Source organism: Blennius ocellaris (assembly GCF_963422515.1).
Source record: "Blennius ocellaris genome assembly, chromosome: 16".
NCBI lineage: Eukaryota > Metazoa > Chordata > Actinopteri > Blenniiformes > Blenniidae > Blennius > Blennius ocellaris.
The window spans coordinates 3,849,973-3,874,465 of NC_137665.1; the positions used below are offsets into that span (position 1 = coordinate 3,849,973).

Below are 24,493 nucleotides of genomic sequence, written 5' to 3' on the forward strand. Positions count from 1 at the left end.
GCTGCTGTTTCTCAACAATTTTCCTGTGAGTTTATTTCCATCTGAGCTCTCTCTCAGCGTCCGCCTCCTCTCTCTCTCTCGCTCTCTCTCTCTCTCTCTCTCTCTCTCTCTCAGTCAGTGTCTCTCGGTCGCTCAGACGCTGGGTTGTGAGCCGCGGCTCCTCACGCGCTCCTCGTGCGCTACTCAACTTTCCTCACTGTCGGATAAATGGACACAACCTGAGCTTTAAGGATTTATTTATGGTGGAGCAAAAAAAAACACAAAAAAAAACAACCGGTTTGGTGTTGTTTTTCAAAACAAAACTACGAAAGCGAACGGCTCCTCACGCCTGTCGCTCGAGTTTCCTTCTCCTCCGAACGTTTTCATATCGTCGCATCTCAGGTAAGAAAAAAAAACCCAACAAACTTTTTTACACGCTTTTTCCAGCTGTGATATGTTGAGATTTGGGATTGTGCTTTTTTTTTTTGTTGAAATTGTGTTTTTTTTATTGTGTAAAAGTGTTGCCAGAGAGACGAGTGTGACAAATTTCAGTGGAAAAAACGAGAAGTCACACTTGCTTTTGCAACTCGCATCAATGCGCAGACAGGCGATCACGACCGTGGAATGTGTCATCTATTGTAGACTATCATGACAAAAAAATACAACAACCAAGAAAAACAAAACAAAACAACAATTGGCCGCCTCCAGACACACGCCATTCATGCTTTAAAATAAGTCTCCAATTTTTGCTTATTGGCAAAACATATACAGGTTGTTTTAACGAAAACAAAAAACAAAAAAAAACAACAGTCCCGCTCCGCCTGTTATCAGTGTTTGGTGGTTAATAATTGTTTACTTTACAACTCACTGACATACTTTAGTTTATATTATGTGGGAAGTGTGTTAGTCTCGCAACCCAATAGCCGAGATTCTGTCATCACAAAGTCTTTATCGGGCTTTGTTGAGATGTTTGGGATTCCAGTCGCAGGTGCAGAGGTCAGTGAGCTCCAGAGACGGTGGGAATGAAGGACATCACATAACACGAATATGCAGCATCGTGCGTTTTGTAGGCTGTGCTGCATCCCAACTTTTGTTGGTGATATGATATTTAGATATAATAAGGCTGCAATAAAGAGCAATAAACAAGGAGCTCTTCTTTCACAAAGTCTACATATATTCAAGAAAATAAACAGAATTCAGTGACAAACTATGAAAATCAGCATCAACCTTCAAAGAAAGGGGGGGGGGGGGGGAAAGCTTCCATTCAGAGAGTCTCCTCTCTCAAAGTCCCCAGCAGAAAGAGAGCCCAGGTATCAAATTCCTATAGGGTTCTGCTATTCGGCTGGACAATGGAGCCTTTATGACAGCTTGTACACCTGAACCAATCATATCTACCCATCAGTTCACCGGTCAGCCGCTCCAAGGCCAGTCTGCTGACAGGAAGCAGTGACAATGCAAGTCTGGGGTCAAATGGCTTTTGTGTACATGGAACACTTTTTTTTATGGGTCGTGGATTTGCGGCATTTTCTGCAAGACGACTGAAACCTACTGCTTGAAGTTTTATGTGCCACAGAAATATGCAGGGACACAGAGGCTGTGCAAAACGTTTCCTACAAATTTGGCTTGACATCGAATCATAATGAACTTTTAATCTGAGATTATATTTCCTCTCATGTCTGACAGTGGAGATAAAGGCGGTAATGCCTTAAGAATATAAATGAAGCAACCAAGTCTACATGTTTATTGAACATTCTGCTGCCATGAACTAAAAGGTGCTAGTCACCTCATTTGACTTAAAATCTTGTCTTTTTATTAAAAGTCTTCAAGATGACTTAGTGATAGTTCTAATAAATGTAAGGAAAATAATAGAATTCATTAAACTTTTCCTTCATTTAGAACACGGATGTTCACCGAGGTCTTTATTCATTCACATCATTTTGTCTGTGATGCATTCAATTACAAATTGTCAAGCTATTTAGCCTCTAAATAGTTCATCTCAGCAGAGACTTATATTTGTTTATGAGGTGTTGTGTGTTCATAGTGAGTTCATTAACCCATTTCGGCAGTTTATTGATTTATGTTTTGATTGCTGTAATCACGTTTGGTGAAATATTGTTATTTTCAACTTAAAATCAGTACAATTCATCTGCACTTTCAGAAAAGAATTGTGTCATTTTTAGAGGTATACGCCTGTTTCCAAGGAGCAAAAGCCACGTTCATGCAGTCTTTAAGCATTAAAATAGAGTATAAATATAGAAGGTATAAAAGGAGAAAGTCAGACATACCTTGAGTTGTGATTGGAGGCTGTGAGGATTTAACTTTGAGAAACAACAAATGAATCTCATTGTTTTTTGAGAAAATTGTTGAGGCACAAACAGGCGCTCAATGCTGACGCACCTCAGGTACAACTAATGGTATAATAACGTGACCTGTTTTTCTTTGTGTGCAAAACAAAAATGAATGAATGGAGAAGAAAGACATGACTTTGACTATATCGGGTTCAATAAACTGGAGTAAACTGTAAACCATGTGCACCCTATCAGGTTGTTTAGCTTGATAATGATGCGATAACAACATGGACTCAGGCTATTTTGAATTGCACGTATGCTACAAAAAATTGTACTGCATGTCGATTTCCTGTGCGTCCTCACTTTCCCCAAATAATATTTTTTTTGCAATCTGAACTCAAGTGTCCTCCACTGAAGCTGCTTCAGGTGTGAATTGCTGAGGATTTTCTTTTTAAGGGGGTTGTTGTGCTGAGCAGGAAACGTTAGTTCGACTTCTGCAAAGTCGAAATAAAATGTTGCCTTTGCAAAAACAAACAAAAAACCCCCCCAGAAGATTTAAGTCAAAATAAAGAAAATCTATGGAAGACAAAGATGGAATGAAGTGTTGGGAAACTTGACAGGGAAGTTTCAATGGTGCGTCTTGAGTACCGCAAGGTCAAGTATCATGGATGTATTTGTGTTTAAAAAAAAAAAAAAAAAATATTGGGTTGGATGACACACAGACCTACACACATTGGCACTGCTTTGAAGAAGAAGAAGAAAAAAAGACTATCAAGTCTTCTGACCACAGCACTTTATATAAAGCAGCTGTCTGCAAAGACGAAAAGAAAATAGGGGAAGAGAGATGTACTCACATCTGGTTTGAAAAGGAGGAAGCAAGGATTAACTTTCTCGGTAATGAACTCCAAAATAAGAGAAGAGAGAAGAGGAAATGTGTGCGTGTGGTTAGTGAAGGGGTCCGTGTGTGTGTGTGTGTGTGTGTGTGTGTGTGTGTGTGTGTGTGTGTGTGTGTGTGTGTGTGTGTGCGTGCGTGCGTGCGTGCGTTTGTGTGTGTGTTTGTGTGGTTTCATCATCCTCGGGGTCGGTAGAAATCCACTCACGGTGCACACACAAATAATAGCTTCAAGTGTCGAGAGGATGTGATGGTTTTCTTTCTGCCTCAGGCAGCTTTTTAAAAAAGATTTAATGACACACGAGTGATTTTGTTCACCGGCTCGCTGACAAAAGAGCAGAATAATGGAAACGAAACAAAACAAAACAAACACCCCCCCCCCAAAAAAAAAACCAAACAAAAAAATCAACTGAATTTCAAGCTGTACTTACAGTTTATACATATGGCACGTTACATAAACCTTAGCAACTGAGTCCATGCAAAAGTTATGTATATGTGATTGTGTGTGTTTACATAAGCAACGATATCAGATCATCTCGATTTGCCTCACGGTTGGCGACAAGTTACAAAGCAGGATTGTAGGATAACCACCCACCAACTGGACAGCATGCAAATATGAAACATGCATGGACAGTGTTTGTTTGTGTGTGTGTGTTGGTGTGTGTTGGACGAGCTTGTCTGACTCTGAGGGGACGTCCCCAAAAGCCTCTGTAATGAAAATCATTCAGTAACTCTTGATGCGACGACATGCAGGGGGAAATATTACAGATAGACCTGATTGTTATCTTTAAGGTTTTTAGTAGTCGTGTGTGAAACAAATATTAGCCCACAAAGTTTCGTCACATTGGCGACCTGTCCGGGCTGTAGCACGCCTTCACACACGGTCTGCTGGGGTCCGACGCCAGCACCTCTGACCCTGGATTCAGATAAATCAAACTGAAGAGGAGACGAATGCATGACGATTGCAGTGAAGGGTTGTGACTGCAGGAAAGGGGCTGTAAGACAATACAACGTCTTGAGAACAGGGATGTGTAACTTTTATTGTTTTGGCGGCTGAAAACAATGTCCTCCACCCGACCAGGGTGCTGAGCTGTGGCGGCCTACGCGACAATATATGAGAAGTAGAAAATGACTGCTGCCGACCGATACACCCTAAATACTGCCACTACTATATGTACTTGGAATTTAAAAGCTCCCAAATTGTTGAAGTGTTAAAAGCGTGTATCTATTAATCACAGAATCAAACTCATCCTCAAGATAACATTTTTCATAAAGGATTATTTGAAGCGATGATCATCAGAAGCATTTTGATTGTGAAGGAACTTTATTTCTGAAAAGCTGTGAAACAAGAGTCATTCATCAACTTCAACTTGAACACAACAACACAACAACACCGCCATGAAGACTCTGCCCATCGCCTTTTTGAAACGCTTGAAGCGACTCCTGGTGGTCGAGACCACAGGGACCTCATCTGGTCCACACTCCTCAGATATACCAGAATCTTCCTCCTCCACATCGACACTCTCTTCTGTGACTGAAATAACGTTAACGGCGTCGGCGGTGTCGACGTCCCTGAAGGGCCCAGAGAGCTCTGAAACGCCCGAGTCCGAGTCCAGATAGTCACTCGTGTGATACTGGGAGGGACCTTCGAGGGGCTCCTGGTCTTCAGGCTCCTGGTCTAGAGGCTCCTGGTCTTCAGGCTCCTGGTCTAGAGGCTCCTGGTCTTCAGGCTCCTGGTCTTGGGCCTCCTGGTTGACGGGGTTGTGGCTGAGGTAGTACTCACTGAGGTAGGACTGGGTGATGAAGGGGTGTTTCAGTGCTTCCTGGGGGGTCAGTCTCTTCCCTGGGTCCACATCAAGCAGCCCCTTGAGAAAGTTGACTAGCGCCGCTCTTTCCTTACACTCGATGTCGTTGTTGACCGGATAGATCTGCATTGACAAACAAAGTCCGGTTAGCGGGTCGGCTCGGAGAAGGGTCACAAAGCCAAATTGCCCGTTTGCATGACGGCGCTGCCTGCAGCAACTGGAAATGCAACTTTATGAGATCTAAAAAAGGCTCCGACTCCGTTGTCGTGTTGACGGACGAATAAACAAAGCAGCAAACAAGGAACTACTTCAACTTTGAAACAAGAGCATCAATGCTTAGTTTAAACTTTTTTCTTGTAGATATTAATACTAGAGAGGAGATACACTGTTAAACTGTGTTGCTCCAAAACAAAACAAAAAACATGTGAGAAGTTTAATGTATAAACATAAATAGCCCGGCTAAATGAACCACCTTAATATTTGCTGGAGTCATAAATTACTGCAATTTCCCGAACTATTGAGCGCACCTGAATATAAGCAGCACCACCGAATTTAAAAAAAAAGAAGAAAGGAAGTGGGAGTTACGTGATGCACCTGAATGCATCACCCATATATCTGCGATCAGTTAAAATACATAAATCAGCTGCGTCATTTTTTAAAAACGTGTGAAAAAAAGCAGCAGCTTCTAGTCTGGAAGCTACGGTAATATCTCCTTTTTCCTGTTGTCCAAATAGTTGAAATGACTTAAATTTGTCATCCATAACAAATGTCCTGTAATTCTCCAAAGTATTTCTTCCAGACATCAAGTCACATGAAGGTTGCATATGTGACATTTAGTGAGCTTTAAACTGAATGAAAAATTTACAAGATTTACAAATGAAAGTGTAGAACTCTCCTGAAGATGTTTGAGTGTATTTCGTTGTTTTGTGACGCCTTGTTAAATTGCATGTGAGAAATTGAAGAAGACAGAAGCAGTGAGAGAGTCGATCAACCGTTAGAGAGAGTACCAACCTTCATCAGGTCATCCAGGCCGCCGGGAGGGTAAAAACCAGGGTCTTCCTCTCCTGCTGGCTCGTCGTTCATCTCAACAAATTCTTCAGGTGTCTGCAGGAACACAAATATCACAACTGTTAGAGAAATGTTCCCAGCAAGATTATTTAACCAAGTCCAGCCAGAGAAAGGTACTTTACCAAGAGCCGCCATCTTGAGCCGTCCACGTCGCCCTCCTCCTCAGAGAAGAAGCGCCATGTGTAACCCCCCTCTGACAGCAGGTGGTCTGGTGGCTGGCCCAGGGTCTGAACAATACTCTTCATCTGCAGGCAGAATCACAGACACATGAGACAAGGTTCTCACACCTTCTACTGGAAACATGTAGGAAACAGGCAGACCTACCATCTGATACTCAGAGTCCACGGAGAAGAGGTTGCCATTGAGGTAGAGGAAGGCCAGGACGCAACCCAGCCCCCACACATCCACCGCCTCGTTGTACTGGAGGCCGAGACTGACCTCCGGCGCTCTGAGGAGGAAACACAGGAGAGTTGAACACCTGACCAACATGGAGCCTGGTAGTGTGGATGAAAACCGAGACGTGAACGTACCTGAATCCAGTCGCCTGGTACCACATGCCAGGAAAGATTTTGCAGACTGGAATCCCCAATCCAAAATCTACCAGCTTGACATTCATTGGCCTCTCCTCTGCATTCACCAGCATAATATTGTCTGGCTTGATGTCACCGTGCATGAGAGCCAGTCCCTTGAGAGCCTCGAGAGCTACCAGGAGCTGCAAGGCAAAGCATGAGAAGACTGGTCAGTGAGGACGCACTCACAGTTTCTTCTTGATCGGACAAAGAGATTATTGGAGCCAATTAAACAAACCTGCTTCGCGACGTCACGAATCTCGACGAGAGACATGGGCGAGTCTTCCTGGACCATTAGATTGAATAGGTCGATGTCTAGTTTTTCGAATACCAGACATGTGTGGCCCATGTACTCAAAGATTTCCAGGAACTTGACAAGGTGGTTCTGGTCTGGATCTACCACGCTGATTGCCTCCAACATGGCGAGCTGGAGGGAACAAAGAGGAACACGTGGTCAGGATCCTGGAACAAACTCTTGATGGTGAAGAATGAACGTGAATATAGAAATATCAGAGGTGTAAATATTTACCTCACGCTCTGTGTCGTCCTGAATACCCATTTTCAGGATCTTGATTGCCACTTTTTCATGGCTGTCCACGTTCCAGCACTCCAGCACTTTTCCATAGCCGCCCTCTCCGAGGACCTGCCCTATAACATACCTGCTGGAGGCTCCGATGAGGGTCTCTCCTATCTCAAAGCTGAATTCAGGATGGCCTGGAGAAGAGAAATTGTTTAGTGTGTGTGTGTGTGTGTGTGTGTGTGTGTGTGTGTGTGTGTGTGTGTGTGTGTGTGTGTGTGTGTGTGTGTGTGTGTGTGTGTGTGTGCATGAACAAGATGGAAGGAAACTTCTGGGTTGATGAAGACACATTTGAACAGCTCAATTAATAATGTCAATGAAACTTAAATACTGACGTCAAGATATAAAGGGCTTTTCCTCTCATGACACGTTCAGGAGCTTTAGTACGTTTTTTTTTTTTTCTGCAGCAGTTAAGAGCTGATTTCAGGAAGATGAACCTCCATTAAGGTCTGCAGATTTTGCTTCTTAAGAGTCATGTATTTCCTTTTCTAATTTTTCATTAGCAGTGAAAAATCCTTCACTCTGCTTCAATATTTGAACACACCAGGAGGATTCAAGAGAATTCCGAACCGATCAGAGGCCAGCTTTGAAAAGGTATAGACCACATGGTACAAATTGACCAAACACGTTGGTCATGACTGGGCGTAATACACCAGAAGTCAGTTGGGTACATGAGCCGATAATTCACTATATTTCAGCGAAAAAAGATGAATTCAGGCTCAATTAGATGGTGACAAACAGTGATGGCCATTATACGCATATTTTAGAGGCTTTGAGCAACATATCTGCTATATTTCGTCCGTCTTTTCTGAAAATTGACCGTCTAAATGATGGCTGGACGGCTCCTTGCCTAAGACCACGATGAGTTTAGATGTATGAAGTATAGTGAACTGCAACAGGAGCTGAAAAACTGTCATATATACATGTATATTTGAGATAAATAGGGATAAAACTATTAAAAAAATGCTGAAAATCAATTCTTAGTGTGTTGCTGAAACTAAAACAAAACAGGGAAAGTTTGAACATTGAATGAATAGAACTAAAGCTGCTGAGTGAGCAGGATTTTCTGAAGTTATTTGATTTTACATTAAATTAATTCAGCAATATTTTCCTTCAAATTATCTGTTCAGTCAGAGCTGCTGTGTTCCCAATTTACATTGACTCATCCTGGCTGTTTTCACCGCTTCTCCATTTCGTGTGAGGACGTTACTCACCTGAAGACATTTTTCCTCTCGTCGTTTTTCGCTCAGTTGTCTACAAAGTTGAATCCTCGTCTCTTGCTCGTATGCTGAAAGACGTAGCTGATGCTCGCAAATACTCGCAAATACTCTCCTGACCTCTAGGACCTGAAGTGTTGAAGTTGAAGACTGTGAGGACTTTATAGGTTCAATTCTGGCTTTGATCTCCCAGACCAACATAAATGGTTTGCAAAATTTTATCATCAATGGAGATTAAAGGAGATCAAAGGAGATATCCTTTGATCTCCGGTCATCACCATTGATGGAGCTATCCTTTGATTTCCTTTCAATCCCATTGATGATGAAATTTTGCAAACAATTTAGGTACACTGGATTTTGGGGGGTTTTGTTCCAAAATCAAAACAAAGACATATCTTTAACCAAAATGTCACTTTCTTTATCTTTCTTCATCCTTTTCTCTCCCATTTACTACTGATGATAAAATATGTATGCATACTAATATAGCATAGACACCCCTGTTTATTCATTTGTCTACACACTCAAATGCACTGTGGGACAGGGTGTACAGTTGCTGTGTGTGTGTGTGTGTGTGTGTGTGTGTGTGTGTGTGTGTGTGTGTGTGTGTGTGTGTGTGTGTGTGTGTGTGTGTGTGTGTGTGTGTGTGTGTGTGTGTGTGTGTGTGTGTCTGCCCTTATTTTACTCTTTTCTTTAAAAAATGTAACTAGCAGAGTTACGGTTAGTTAGTTAGTTCGAACACAATTCAATGTCCCTGCAAGGTGATAAATCACAATAATGTGTGAGAGTTAACAAGGCTCACAACAATTTAATAAATAATTCTCCTGATTAAAAAGGGGTTTCAAGGACTCAGGTTTTCCACCGGATTTCAGGATTCACACACAATTTTTTTTTCTTTTAACAGTAAAACGTACGGGTGAAGCCCACTCCGGATATAACTCATTTTCTTGTCCCATGGCATAAAAGAATAAACAAAAAAACAAAACCTGGTTCTGGTAATTAGGCAAAATAATGGCAAAATAACACATTTCTTAAGCTTATAATCAGAACTTTACTTTTTCTTAATGGTATAAGTAGGAAATGAAGTGGGAGTAAGTGAACAATAGACAGAGCAGCAATTTGTTTCTGGAAGGATGAGAGGCAAATGGAAAGACGTCAACGGCAGTGGTGACAATTCTAAAGTCTTTATGTTTTCACACGGAATGTTCTGATTTAAGACGAGTCCCTTCATATATTTCCTCATTAAAATCACTGTTGACGAGCCAGTTAAAGTACAAACACAGCATTTAGCTCTGTGATTGAGTTTAAGTGAGATTGTTTGTTCTGAACAAAAAGGAAGAAACCCACTCACTTTCAGCTTCTTGAAAAAAAAAAAAAGATATAGCATGTTTGCATGTTTGTTCGTCTTGCTTGCAACTGAAAGTAAACTTCGACATGTCTGCTTGTGGGTTGTTGTTTTTTTTGTTTTTGTTTTTTTTGGAACCCAAAATGAAACAGTCTCTTCTTTTTGTTGCATCTTTCTTTCCATCTACTTTTTTTTTTTTTAAATCAACAACTTCTGCTTAAATTTTATATCAGTATTAAGACATCCAATAACGTGAAATCAAAGAGAAACAGGCCACAGGTCAGACCAATATTATGATCGTGTGATCTTATGATATATTTTAAAAAAAAAGTAATCTAAATTGCTTAATTTAGTCAAGGTACATAGTGTAGACGCTCAAATTACATGTATTCCAAGATGCTTTGTCAGAGCTGTAGACCAGGGACTTCAAAAATAAGGTCAAAACTGTCTCCAATCTGGCAAAACTACCAAGCTAATTGTAAACATTTCAAAGAAAACATTGATTTAAAAAAACCAAAACAAACCTGAATAGCCATTATTTTTTTCAGGGTGAATTTGTAAAAACATGCATAATGCAGAAGTGTTGAAGACATGTCGTGGTATTTTGCGCCAGAAAAATCAGTAAAATTGCCTTTATGTTGAGATTCTAGTCATTTTATTTCAGTATGGATAAATCACCAGTCGAGCAGAGTAAACCTAAAATGATTTGGAGCACTTTTGTCACTGCAATCCTTATTTCCATTCCCTGCTTGCAGAAAATATCAGGGTTTTCGTCACGTCTGCCCTGCGCCACAACAAAGAAGAAAAACTTCACAGATGAAATGTACAAGTTGTTGATGCACTATTTGACCTTTCTGGCCCACTCAAGATGAAATTGGGCTATATTTGGCACCTCTGACGTAGAGAAAATAGATCTTTTCTCATAGATAAGAGACATTTTTTGCACAAGAGGAGGGACGAAAGAAAAAAGCAAAAAAAAAAGCACAGAGAGTAAAAGAACCCACAAACTCCCCACAGACTTCGCCGAACTTGAAGTGTGGGGATTTTCTTGCTTTGACACCTCGCAAACGTTTTTATTTATTTTATATATATATATATATATATATATATAATTCAAAACAATAAATAAATAACTAAAGCAAACACATTGCGTGTTGTCGTGTGTGTTTGCCCTGCTTTTTTCCCCCAGGGCGCGAGCGATGGAGAACGGGGCGTGCGAGGACGCGGAGACGCTGTGGGACAGGGTGGAGTGCAAACGCTACGACCTCTGCCGCATGATCTCCCCGTCGAAGCTGACCCCTTACCTCCGCCAGTGCAAAGTGCTGGACGAGCAGGACGAGGACGAGATCCTTCACTCCATGCTGCTGGTCACAAGCTCCAACCGCACCAGTGAGTCAAATCGTCTCCGTGCGTCGACTTGTGTCCAAAAAAGAAGTGGACACGCTGGCACTTAATGTGCTCAAAGTTTCCCCAAAGGCATATATTTAACGAATGGCTCCACTGTATCGATCGAAAATTAAATAATACATGAATATGGAGTCTGTTAAAGCTCACACACAAGTTCAGATAAGCTTCTTTTTTTTTTTATTACTTTCAATAATACAAATATAACTTAAAAGTCTAAAATGAAATATTGATAGAAGTAATACCTCTTTTGTATATTAAAGAAAATCAAAACATCTCTCCTTTCAGGTCTTACTTGATATATTTATCTCATAAAAAAAACACAAAATCCACCTTTATTACAATTTGCTTTACTGTTTCCCCCCCATCACAATGTAATAATGTAAAGAATGGAATCATCCAAAATGATAACTGGTCTGTGCAGTTTCAGACGTCCTCTGATGTCACGTGCAACAAAATACCATCTCATTCTGTGCAAATTGCCAGTCAATACATGCTTTATGGTCCCATTAAAAAAGATGCTGGATCACCACATCTGTGCTGTTAAGTCCTCGAGGGCTTCATTCCTGCATGTTTTATGTGGTTCATAAGTCATCGTCAGGACCTCCACGTCCAGGATTCCACACCGCTGACGGAGGCCATACATCACTGTCCGGCTAATTATATGTCGTTTTTTTTCGGATTTCTATTTTTATCGGTTACCGTTTCCTTTTTCGGATCAACGTTTCCTGTATGTCTATACATGTGTCTTAAGTGTGTTTTAAATATGTGTTGTGTTGTATTGTTTGGGGTTTTGTTAAAGGTTCTAGTAGAACAAACACCCAGTTTTGCAGAAGTTTGCAGTCGTTCATTTTGATATTTATTAACGTCAAAGTAAATCACATCTTTATGCTTGCAAAATATTCAGAAACCTGCTGGCTAGCATATCTCACAAACTCACAGCGGCCATAATATGTTATTTAATTTGGATGTCAGTGGCCATGATGTTATATAGATACGTACAGATCTTATTCTCTGTGTTTGGATCACTAACCAGCCCAACACTTTCTTGCTGTCTGTCCAAATGTTTTAGTTATCTGTGATTTCAGTGTTTTATTTATAATGCTGAAAGTTTAGAAAAGCAACAAGGCTGCCAGGGTAAAAAAAAAAACAAAAAACAAATCTATGTGTGATAATGTGAATGAAATCTAAATGGTCGTGGTGGAAAGTCTTTCTTAAACGAAACGTCGACTAAAGTCGACGTTTATTTTGAGACTTTGCACGTGATCGTGGAGTCTCCGTGTTTTGAAACCAGGCGTTCCGTTCCTCCGTCAGGTCGTCTTCTTGACATCCTCCACACGAAAGGCGAGCGCGGCTACGTGGCGTTTCTGGAGAGCCTGGAGTTTTACTACCCCGAGCTGTACAAGCTGGTCACCGGGAAGGAGCCGACGCGACGCTTCTCCACCATCGTAGGTGAGATACGATCCACAATCAGTGACCCAAATAAACCCTTTGAGATATATATCGATAGATATAGCTTTTTCTTGGTAAAATATTCTCAGAGTTGGCACAGATGACTCAAAACCAGCGAGAAACCTGCCTTATATGCATACTAGAAAAGGCGAGAAATGAGAAATTAGCAGATTTAACACGTTAGGAGATCCGTCTGGCTTCCAGATTATGACATCAGAGAAACACTTTTGACACTTTTGAAAGGGTAAAAATTATTTATTGCTACTTTTGTTACAAGAATTATCCACATTGGCGAGTAAATGTTGAGCAATTTCTGGGCAACTGATGCAACTGCTTCTCATATCTTGTCACAGGTTTAGATTAGAACCATATTCATTCACATGCACATGTGACAGACGGTTGTGCAGCATGCATAAACTTTGACGTGTGTATTGTTTTTTTTTTTTTGCCCTCTTGTGCTCCTCTCACCCGCCGCCTGTTTCTCCAGTGGAGGAAGGCCACGAGGGTCTGACTCAGTTTCTGATGAACGAAGTGATGAAACTGCAGCAGCAGTCGAAGGTGAAGACCCTGCAGCAGGCGGAGCTCAGCAGGAAGAACTGCACCCTGGAGGACGAGCAGAAGAAGCTCCGACTGGCGAACCAGGAGCTCCAGGCCTTACAGCAAAGTAACAATAAGCGCCTTCCGCTTCTGAGACGGGGACCGAACTGGACCGCGAGATGTTATTTCTGTTAAAACAGTTAATGCGACAGTACGGGGAAAGGGTTCAACTTCAAACCAAAATCTTACCGCAGTGAGCTGAGCGTGCTACCACACAGCGTGCTCGGTGCACTACATTTGAGCTCAACAAGGATCAGTTGTCATTCGCCGTCATTCAACCAAAACCTCGTCCTGAAACTACATTGCTGTGATCTTTTTTTTTTTTTTGAGATTTTAAATTCTGTCTTCTGCAGCTGCGGCACAAAGCACACTCACAATGAAACAAAAACTAAAAATAGTGCACGGATGCTGCCCAGTGTCACAGCCTTTTGTTGAGGAGGATATGTTGTGTGGGCATATGTCAACTTAATTTTAAGTTTAATTATCAGCTTATGATGTCTGAGCAGCTTCCACTTTCTGAATGAAGGAATTAAAAGAAGGAAAAAAAAAAGAGGAAATGGTGATGAATTTCACTTTTAAAGCAGCTTCCCGTTGCTTTAGTAGCTCAGTAGTTTAGTGGTTGATTAATTGATGTACGTTGTTGGTTAAACTGCTAATTATAGCTCATTATTCTGTCTGATTTAAACCCCTAATGTCTGAAGTTGGTCTAAATTAAGCAGACATCCCAAAAATTGTTCTTATAAAACCAGAACTAAGATCCATTGTTTTGCTTTTTTTTAATCTGTAAAAGCCTGGTTTCGTGATGATTTTGCTGGTTTTGCAGGGTACAACAAGTTGAAAGAGGAGAGAAACACTTATAGCGACGAGCTGCTGAGAGTGAAGGATGGGAACTACGAACTGGCCATGAGGTACGCCACGCTGAGCGAGGAGAAGAACATGGCTGTGATGAGGAGCCGGGACCTGCAGCTGGAGGTACCGATCAATGGCGCGACGCCAAAATAAAAGCGCGGGAAATCACCCACGTGAAGAAGCTTTCGCTTAAAACCGTTAATTGCACACATGGCGCGCTACGTATCCTGTGTCCACCCTGCGACCCAGATCGACCAGCTGAAGCACCGGCTGAACAAAGTGGAGGAGGAGTGTAAGATGGAGCGCCGGCAGAGCCTCAAGCTGAAGAACGACATCGAGAACCGTCCGAAAAGGGAGGAGATCTTCGAGCTGGAGCGAGACAACAACATGCTCAAAATCAAACTGCAGGAGCTGCAATCCATTATACAGGTGCGGGCCAGGAGCTTTGGATTCCTACTGATAAATCGAACGGCTCACGTCATGTGACTGACAGCGTGTATTTGTTGTATGTGTGTGTGTGTGTGTTAACCCAGCCGGGACCCTTGCCTGCGTCAGACAAGGCCATCCTTGACATCCTGGAACACGACAGACAGGAAGCGCTAGAAGACAGACAGGATCTGGTCAACCGTCTATACAATCTGCACGAAGAAGTCAGACAGGCGGAGGAACTACGTGACAAGGTTCCGACCACACGCGCACAACCACACAAAACATGTCCTTTTAATGGAAGTGAAGCACATGCGTGTGTGTGTGTGGGTGTGGGAGGGGGGGGGGGGGGGGCTTCTTTTTTTTTGAGTAGATGAATTTAATGTGAATTATTGCTGGAAAAAAAACAAACAAAACAACTCATCTACAAATAACACTGCGGTTACGTGCACGGCTGTGTGCGTTTGTGTGCAGTATCTGGAGGAAAAGGAAGATCTTGAGCTGAAGTGCTCCACCCTGCAGAAGGACTGCGAGATGTATCGCAACCGCATGGACACCATCACCGTCCAGCTGGACGAGGTGGAGAAGGAGAGGGACCAGGTGGAAAAACACAACACACGCGCACGCCTCAGACGCGCAGACGCTCACCTTAACCCGGTTGATTCACCGACTGTTCGCTCGCCGGTTTGCCGCAGGCGTTTCGCTCCCGGGACGAGGCGCAGCACCAGTTCTCCCAGAGCCTCATCGACAAGGACAAGTACCGCAAACAGATCCGGGAGCTGGAGGAGAAGACCGACGAGCTCCACATCGAGAACGTCCGTAAGGAAGCCAAGCTGGTCACGCTGGAGGCTCGACTCCGGCGGCTCTCCAAAGACGTCGTCCTGGATAACTCGCAGGTCAGACCAACGTTCGTATTGTTGTTGGGTTTTTTATCCAGCATTGTTACGGTTCTTTTTAAAAAAATTATTATTATTATTATTTCCAGAGCCTCCCGAGGGATCTGCCTCCAGCGATCATCTCTCAGGAGTTCAAACGTACGCAGGGCCAAACGGAATGGTCGAGCGACGAGTCGCCGGAGGAGAAGTTTCTACCCAAGGAGCCGCAACTGAAACGCAGACCCAACCTTAAAGCAGTGGTCAGCTGCCCGTCACTCACACTTTCTTTTTTTTTCTTTTTTTTTTTTTTCACAACTAACACAAAAGGTCAAACTTCCCAGAGGTGCTCCACTTGGTACATCATTGCACATAAAAAAAAACCAAAAAACAGCTCAAATGTAACCGTGTAACTTCTGTAAAATATTGTTTAAATGGGGAATGTGGCCTCATAAGAATAAACATGATGTCCACAAGGTCCCTCACAAAGTGTAAACAAAGAGGAAGACCTGCTTGTTTTCAAGATTTTCTTCCAGACAAACATCTGATTTGATTTTGCAGAATCGCCTGAATTGATTGATTTTTAACCTAAAACCTTTTGCATTTTCGACCTCAGATACGAGTTAAACTTCCAGCCACTGTCTCCAAAGATCTTCCTGTCAAACCGGAGGCCAGCCAACCAGCAGGTAACGCCCACGTCTTTCCGAGCAGTGAACGGGGGCGTTTCCCTTCACCATCCATGATGTTTGCGTCGCATTTCCTCCGTCCAGCGTCACCGTCGGTCAACGGAGGAGATTTTCTGAATATCCAGACCCCAAACGTGCCAGGGAACAGCAGCTCTCTTCCTTCGTCGCCCATCTTCCCCACATCCCCGACGTATGCCCCCTATTCAGCTCGGTCGCTCTGCTCATTGCCGTACCGGTGCACGCCCCCGGGCCCGCCCTCTGTAATGGCCATGGAGCTGCCCGGCAGGCCCAACATGGTGAGGCAGAGTGGATTCAAACGCACCCTTTCTACATTTTCTTGCTCCTCGCTGACATTTCTTTCTGCCTTGCACTGACTTTTACTTACGGTTTTGTCCACCTCTAAATCACCAGCTGCGTTACCGCAACGACAGCATCCTGTCCACGCAACCGGAACCGCCGGATAAAGCATCACTATACCGCAGAGAGAGGGAGAAGGAGTATGATTTCCCCCCACGCAGGTAACTCCACAAAGTTCACAATTTACCTATGCAACGTTTAAGTCACTCACTTTGTGAATGCAGGTTGATTTTGTTGAGTTTTCTTGTAAATGGCAGCTTCAGAAGTGATGGACTTATGTATTTTTTGTCTATTTTAGTCTCCTGGACTTTGACAGCGACAACATGGAAATGATGTCCGGTAATGTACTCCTACACTCTGTACAAAAACAAACTTAAGTATTTAAGTATTTCCTCCCCACCCAAAGTCACACCTTTCACTAATTCCCCTCCACTAATCCCAGCCTCCCTATATAAACAGTACATACACATCCCCTACAGCTCTTTAAACTACTACATCTACTGCTGCTTCTTCACACTGTCAACTGAAATTGAAGTCTAATATGTGCATAACAGCACAGTTCCGGTCATAACAACAGACCCACCTCACCGGACTCCGCTCCCACTTCCCCCTTCACGCCGTCGGATGTGGGACCCGGCCCGAGGCTTATCACTAACAACAGCTTTCGCCATCAGACAAGGCCTGATCTCTGCGGAACAGAGAGATGAAACACATTTACGCACAGAAATAAATCTGCCTTTCAGTACCTGATTTCTCTGATTCATCTATATTGAACTTTTTTGAGTGAACAGAAAAGGAAAACAACAGTAGGGTATAAAAAAAAAAAGGGGGGGGGTAATATAAAGAAAAAGGTGAAGAGAAACCGGTGAAAAAGAAGGAAAAGCAGAGACAGAAAAGTGATTTGTTGTAATTATTTCTACCCATAAACAAATATGCAAATAAAAATACACCTTACCTCACTGGGAAAACCCCCCAAATTAATTTAATTTAATTTAATCTGATTTTATTTTATTTTATTTTTTTATTTTTTTATTTTTTTATTTTTTTAATTTAATTTAATTACATTTTGTTTATTTATGTATGTATGTATTTATTTATACATCTATCTATTTTTTTGAACAACAAATATTTATTAGCTTCTAATCCAAAAGCCACCTAACAAAACAAACTTAATCATTAAACAAAACAAATCTTATTTTAAAAAAAACCCCAAAAAACAACATATTTCTTAAACCAAATCTCTTTTGCACCACATATAGTTGCACCTACATTCTCCCACACATAACCGCACAACGGAAATTAATTTGTTTCTATTCTATATTTAAATACCAGACTTTTTTCCATAATCGGCGTCTTCGTGTGTCTGTTCCTCCTCCCTTTAGAGGACGAAGTGCAGCGTCCTCTCAGCGGTCCTCCCTCTGTCCACTCGTCTTCCTCCTCCCATCAGTCGGAGGGGATGGACACGTACGACCTGGAGCAGGTCAACAACATTTTCAGGAAGCTGTCACTGGAGAGGTACAGCGAGGCCACGCCCTTCGCCACGTCTGAACGCCGAATGCTCCTCGCGGTGACCGACGGTCGACGTTCCGTTTCGCTGTGTTTGTTGTGCGCAGGCCGTTCCGCCCGTCCCTGTCCTCCTTCTCCAGAGCCAGCTCCTCCCTGAAGCCCGTGCAGGAGCTGTCGCTGCCCGGCGACAACCTGCTGAAGGACGTCACGCTGGTCGGCGGCAACGACAGCGGCATCTTCATCTCGTCCGTCCAGCCGGGCTCCACCGCTGAGAAGGCGGGCTTACGGGAGGGCCACCACCTCCTGCTGGTATGTGGCGTCCAACATTGGCCTTGCGCATTCGGGATACGATTCCTCAGCCGCTCAAAACTGCTTTGCTTTACTCGCCTCTTGCTTTATTGTTGGCTGAGCAGATTGAGGGATGCATGCGTGGGGAAATCCAAAGCATTTCGTTGGACACCAGCACTCAGGAGGAGGCGGTCTGGACCCTGCAGCACTGCTCCGGTCCGGTCAGCCTGCACTACCGAGCCAACTATGACTGTGAGTGGGGGATTTATTACCCGTCTCTTTGTTCGTTCACATTGTCACTCCTCCGCACGTGCCTCCAATGCCGTTTGCTCCACAGCTTATCGCCGTCTCCAGAGGGATCTAGCCGACGGCAAGGTCGCTTCTGGTGACTCTTTCTACATACGGGCCAACCTCAACATATCCGCGCAGGCGGACAATTGCACCTTGCCCCTGCGCTGCGATGAGGTGGTCCACGTGCTGGACACCAGACACCAGGGCCGCAGTGAGTGGCTCTGCTCGCGTGTGGACCCCTACACTGGATTTGACCAGGCCGACCGAGGCACCGTACCCTGCAACTCACGGTACGGAGCACCAGAAAGGCTTTTGAGTGTTGCACTGCAGACACCAGATGAGCTTTTGAGGCCCGCGCACGTTGCAGACAGTTTGATATGATGCACATGTTCCCGCCCGAGCGCGGCGTATTCTCACGGCGCAACAACAACACCGTCGAGCGCGACACGTACAGTTCGTCACCTTTGAAGACGTTCACACCTGAGCTGCCGCAGAGAAGCACAGGAAGCGGCTTAAAAATAACAAGAGTGTCACAGAGTGGGAAATTTCACAAGGTCGTGTGTGTGTGTGTGTGTGTGTGTGTGTGTGTGTGTGTGTGTGTGTGTGTGTGCGTGGGCGTGTGTATGTATGTGTGTGTGTGTGTGTGTGTGTAGAGCTAAACAGCTGCTTCTTGTCAAGATTCAAAAAATGGTATGTCGAGGGGGAAAAGAAGAAAATGAAATCTTCCGCAACAGCAAGGTAAGAAACATCACAATCTCTCTCTCTCTCTCTCTCTCTCGTTCTCTCTCTCTCTCTCTCTCTCTCTGATGTCAGGGGGATTTGGAAACAGGCGTCATGTTATCTGACATAGAAAATACATTACATAATGTTCTGAGGTTTTTTTTATCCCAAAATACGGTGACATAATCAACAAAATCTATGAAAATAAAAAGTGTGACTTTAAGTCAACGGGATGAGTTTGTAATGTGCTGCACATATTCACTTACCGTAAGTTAGCAAGCAAACCAATTATTTACCAAATATTTGTCAGTTTTGTGTGTAATACCACTTTGTGCCACAAGATGGTGGAGTGGGTCAGGACAGGGAGATGCTATGCATTACATCCCTGCTGGAAAGAATAAGTAGTTGTTTTTTTTAAACATGTCACTGTATTTTACACCAGAAGGTTTCATTAAGATTGGATTATTGTTGAGATTGTAGTCATTACCGGTAGTAATTGTTTGCTTTTGCGAAAACCTAGATATTTTTCATCACGTGTACTCTGCGCCACAACAAAGAACAACTTTAAAGTATAATTTTAAAGGACATTATGGCACTCTGTCACCGGTCTGGCCCATTTAGCATGACACTGGCCAAAAAAAACAAAGCTGTCTGAACTCAGTGTTCGGCTACAACCCAGTAAAAGCACAATTGTGTGTCGACAAAAGATCTCCTGTCTTGACCCATTTCTGGTATGAAAAACAACCGGCACGCTGGTCCTTTAAATTTTAATTGTCCTTGTTCTGTTTGTCTGCTTCTTGCCTTTTTAAAATTCCCTTTTAATCTTATTCGTTTTCTCTTCTTTCTTTTTTTTTTTGTCTGTTTACGTTTTCACTTTTTCATGACTTCATGAATTCTTTATCACACGAGTCAGAATTATACATGACCTGATGTGTGTGTGTGTGTGTGTGTGTGTGTGTGTGTGTGTGTGTGTGTGTGTGTGTGTGTGTGTGTGTGTGTGTGTGTGTGTGTGTGTGTGTGTGTGTGTGTTTCCACCTTCGTGAAGCCTCCGCATTCCATTTGATTTGTTTGACTCATCACTTTATGTGGCACCGTTTCCATCTGCACAGACTAATTTACAGCCAGAGGAAGGTAGCCCCTCGACTGATCCCAAAACCAGCCCTCGCTTGTCTCGAGCCAGCATCTTCCTCACGCAGATACTACAGGTAATAGCAAACAGGACGTAGGTGGCGCTATAATACCCCCCCCCCCCCCCCTCCCTCGGTGTCGTTGAAATGGATTTGCCACGCGTGTCGACGTTCCCCCGAAAATTGAAACGCCTTGATTTTTGCAGTTCGTCAGCAGGGTGGACATCAAGTACAAGCGAATGAACAGCAACGAGCGCGTGAGGATCGTCAACTCGGGCGGCGCGACACTACCCCGGCAGGGCTTCGAGGCGCTCAGACCTGAAGGTGAGGGCGACTGTGGAGGCGGAGGTCAACACGAGGATCCAGGATCCCGAACCGAGGAGAGAAACTATGGCCCAAAGTGAAAACTGAAATATATAATGTACACTACTTTTCATTGGAGTGATGATTTGTTCCGGTCAGAGGTGGAAAAAGGCCTCATGTGGGTACATAAGGAATGTTTACGATAGTTTTTTTTTTTTCCATTGAAAATCTATTTTCCTGGGTGACCAAAGCCCGTGTGAGTAGGTCCGACACCCCTGGTCGCGAATTTCTGCTCTAAAGTATCTTTAAATAAATTGTAAAGGATCCAAAAAGGGGTCACAGTTTAACGAACGGGATCTGGAGCAAGCGTGATCCAAAGAAAAAGTCAAGTTAAAATCCCACCAAACAACATTAAGCGAGCACAAAGACAAAGAAAACACAGAGCAATGAGAAGCAATTACGTACAAATTCACTTTTTATTATAATGTTAATGTCAAAATGTCCAGAGTTTTGAGTTTTAATGAAATGTTAAATAGAAGGGAAAAAAAGGATTGCTGCCATATATCAGGATGATTCTTGGTGTTCATGTTCAAATCTGCTGTTAAAGTAGAGAAAGGGTTGACGTTTTCCCACCAAGTTTATTTCGGTGTCGAAACAAGTGGAGGTGTGACAAAGACGTGACACGAAAGCTGCAAAACATCTTGTGAAGACTGAAGACTGCCCAAAAGAGGAAATATCTGTCACGGGAGAGCACATGAATGAAATAATTTAGGAGAAGCAGGGCAGATTCAGAAGTGATGGTTTAGTTTGAGAAAAACAGAAGCAGACTGAAGACGTTAAAGACGTCATTTAGTAGAAATAGGTGAATTAAGTTTAATTAAGTAAGTTTAAACGCAAGTCAAGTCCCGATGAGACTTGTAAATGAGTGTGCACCATCGATTCTTTAGATATTGTGAGGTTTATCTAAATATACATATATATTTCAACTTTTGAGAGGAAATTGGAAGAAAAATGAATGTGTGGAAAGCAAAACTAACATTTAGTATGTTTTATTTTGTATTATTCGTTTTGATAGATCATTTTAATCAACAAGCAGCAACAACAGAAACTCCGGAACATAAAAAAAAGTGGCATTTTGAATAAAAGCACATAAAATCACTCCTCCATTTGCAGCATATCGCAGCCTTCAGCATGCAGGTCTTCATAAGTATGGCTGTGATACTAATTCATATGTCCATGAATATTCCAAATGACCTGAAAATGATTAAATAGAGAATTTGATAGTCATTGCAGGCTTCTTCAGTACAATTGTATATATTCATAACAAATTGTAGCTTGTCACTACTGTCAAAGCTTTAAATAATCCCGGATAAAAGAGGCAGAGGGACGACATTCTGATCAAAGAGTATACGTTCTGTGTCCATTAAACCCTCTAACTCTCCCTGGACTTACTTAAAGCCCAGATTTCCTGGATGTTTCGACACCTTCATGAAACCTTTATTGAACCCTGGTCCTTTCTGACAGACGCTGCAGACCCAGACAGTGAGCTCAGCCGGAGCTTGAACCTGATCCCCTACAGTCCCGTCACCCCCCAGCGGACCCAGAGAAGACGACCCGTCCTGTTCAGCCCCAACGCTCTGGCCAAGATCATCATTCAGAAGATCCTCAACATGGGGGCGGCGATGGACTTCACCATCTGCAAGCCAGGTTAGTTTGTGGCGCAGACACTGGGAGTCACGACTCTGATGTCGGTCGGATGATTTCCCCACCTCGTTTGCACTACACCCCTCCCCCCCCCCTGCTGTGTCGTTCGCCCGCTGCGAATCAAAAGCTGGTGGAATAGCAAGTAGCTGAGGAGGCGAGAGAAAAGGTAGCTTTGCTCGGGATTCAGGTCAGGCATTGTGCCACTGTGACGAGACTGTGAAGGAGTGTAACCGGAGAAACGGCGGCGGCTGGGTGAAAGATGGCCCCCGTTGATTATCGGGACGACCGCGCAAGATCAACGGCGCGCCGGAGTCGGGAGGAGTCGACGTTTCCGTGCGAAACACCTCCCAAGTCCCGTGACGACCCGGCAGCTCCCGGGAGAGGCTTCGTCGGAGGAAGCTGCTGGAATACCGAGCCGAACATCTGGCGAACTGAGAGACGGCGTTACGACTTGGTTGCACACACCGAATCCCCCCGGGGGAAAACACAGAGTTTCACTTCCTTGTTACCAAATGAGCTTCATTTTGGGTGTTTTAGCAGAACAGACCACATGTCAACCCCCCCCCCCCCCCTTCTCTCTCTCTGTGCAGATATGTTGTCCAAAGAGGAGTTTCACCTAAGGCAGACCGTGGAGCCCTTCATTCACTACAAAGAAAAACACACCGCCTTCGAATGCATCACCCGGGAAAACATCGAGGCCGTCGCCACCAAGGTGAAGGGGCCTGATTTATCTGCCGAGACGGTTGACGACTGGCGACACACGCAGTCCCCACAGTCCAGCGGACGTGTCAATGCGCGACGCGTCGCTCAGACTTTGTGTGTTAAGGTCCGATTTCTCCACCCCGTCGCCAGGGCAAGCACTGCCTGCTGGAGGCCGAGCTGAGCTGCATCAAGGACCTCCTGCGCAGGGAAATCTACCCCATCATCGTCTACGTCAAGATCTGCGATAAGAACGTGAAGAAGCTACGGTAGGCCTCGGCATGACGCGCTCGCTAAAACCGCACGGCTGCAGAGCCGCACGTCTAAAAAAGCAGAACAGGCGGGAGGCGAGACGGAGCCAGGTGAAGCACGTGGCGGCTCATGGAGCCACGTGCCTTCAACCCAATACGATAACCGTCTCGCGGCGTTTCTTGCATATTCTTCTGACTCTTTGTGTGCGACTGCGTCAGTCTTCGTAAACAAACGGGTCTCGTCGGTCGCGTCTTCTCCGAGAGGCGCGCCAAAGCGCGGAGACCACTGTTGCAGAAGCGTCTACAGGATCGTTTTCGCAGACACGGGGTTCTGAACATCACCGCACTCATCGCCACAACGCTGCTTCCTTCCTGTTTCCTGTCCACACAGGAAGTTGCCTGTGAGCGTGGAGTCGGAGGACGAGTTTGTGAAGCTGTGCCGGGCCAAGGAGAAGGAGCTGGAGGGCATCCCGTGTCTCTATGCCACCCTGGAGCCCGACGCCTGGACGGGGACGGACGACCTGATCAGGATCATCAAGGACAGGATCGTGGAGGAGCAGAGGAAGACCGTCTGGGTGGAGCAGGACCTCCTGTAGACACACACACACACACACACACACACACACACACACACACACACACACACACACACACACACACACACACACACACACACACACGCCTTGTAAATCATCCTGTCACACATTTGTATTTATACCAAAAGAAAAGTTAGTACTGAACATGTTAAAAACTTAAATAAATGCATTATATATTTTGTAAATGTGTATTTGATTTAGAATAAACAGAATGAAAGACCAACTATGCCTTTTTTTTCTGAATTATTAACCATTTAAGTACTTTTTCAAACTTTGCTGCCGTTTAGAATTACATCTTGCGTTGCTTGGATAACAGCGCCCCCTTGCGGCTATTAGATTGTTTCTTCTTCTTCTTCTTTTTTTTTTTTACGTGTAACTCCCATTAAAAATAAACAAAGCCAGTCTACTAAAAGCCATTTTTACCCTCTTATCAAAGCATAAACATTTTACAACATCAAATTAAGTTGACATTTTCTTTTCCATATTACAATAATTAAATAAGTTTCATTTGTATTTATGAAACTGAAAGAACTAGAATTGCAACATGTTGAAATGTAAACACTGTTTATCGAATTTGTAGTTGTTTGTAATCTATTCTTCAATATCAATCCACAATCTGAATAATTGG

At 43.6% G+C, this 24,493-nt stretch overlaps 1 protein-coding gene across 1 annotated transcript; it reads left to right on the forward strand.

Annotated features, from left to right (window-relative positions):
• Positions 1-273: 273 nt before the first annotated feature.
• On the forward strand, positions 274-23,949 carry card11 (caspase recruitment domain family, member 11). The gene is made up of 25 exons (XM_080511573.1): positions 274-381; positions 10,927-11,126; positions 12,456-12,593; positions 13,081-13,257; positions 14,014-14,162; positions 14,289-14,468; positions 14,573-14,719; positions 14,940-15,065; positions 15,161-15,361; positions 15,451-15,600; positions 15,954-16,023; positions 16,108-16,319; positions 16,435-16,541; positions 16,679-16,719; positions 17,763-17,895; positions 17,994-18,195; positions 18,300-18,426; positions 18,512-18,755; positions 19,119-19,203; positions 20,295-20,390; positions 20,519-20,636; positions 22,140-22,322; positions 22,910-23,031; positions 23,172-23,287; positions 23,661-23,949. The coding sequence occupies exons 2-25, from the start codon at positions 10,937-10,939 to the stop codon at positions 23,863-23,865; spliced, it is 3,519 nt and encodes a 1,172-aa protein (XP_080367699.1). The 5' UTR covers positions 274-381; positions 10,927-10,936; the 3' UTR covers positions 23,866-23,949.
• Positions 23,950-24,493: the final 544 nt, after the last annotated feature.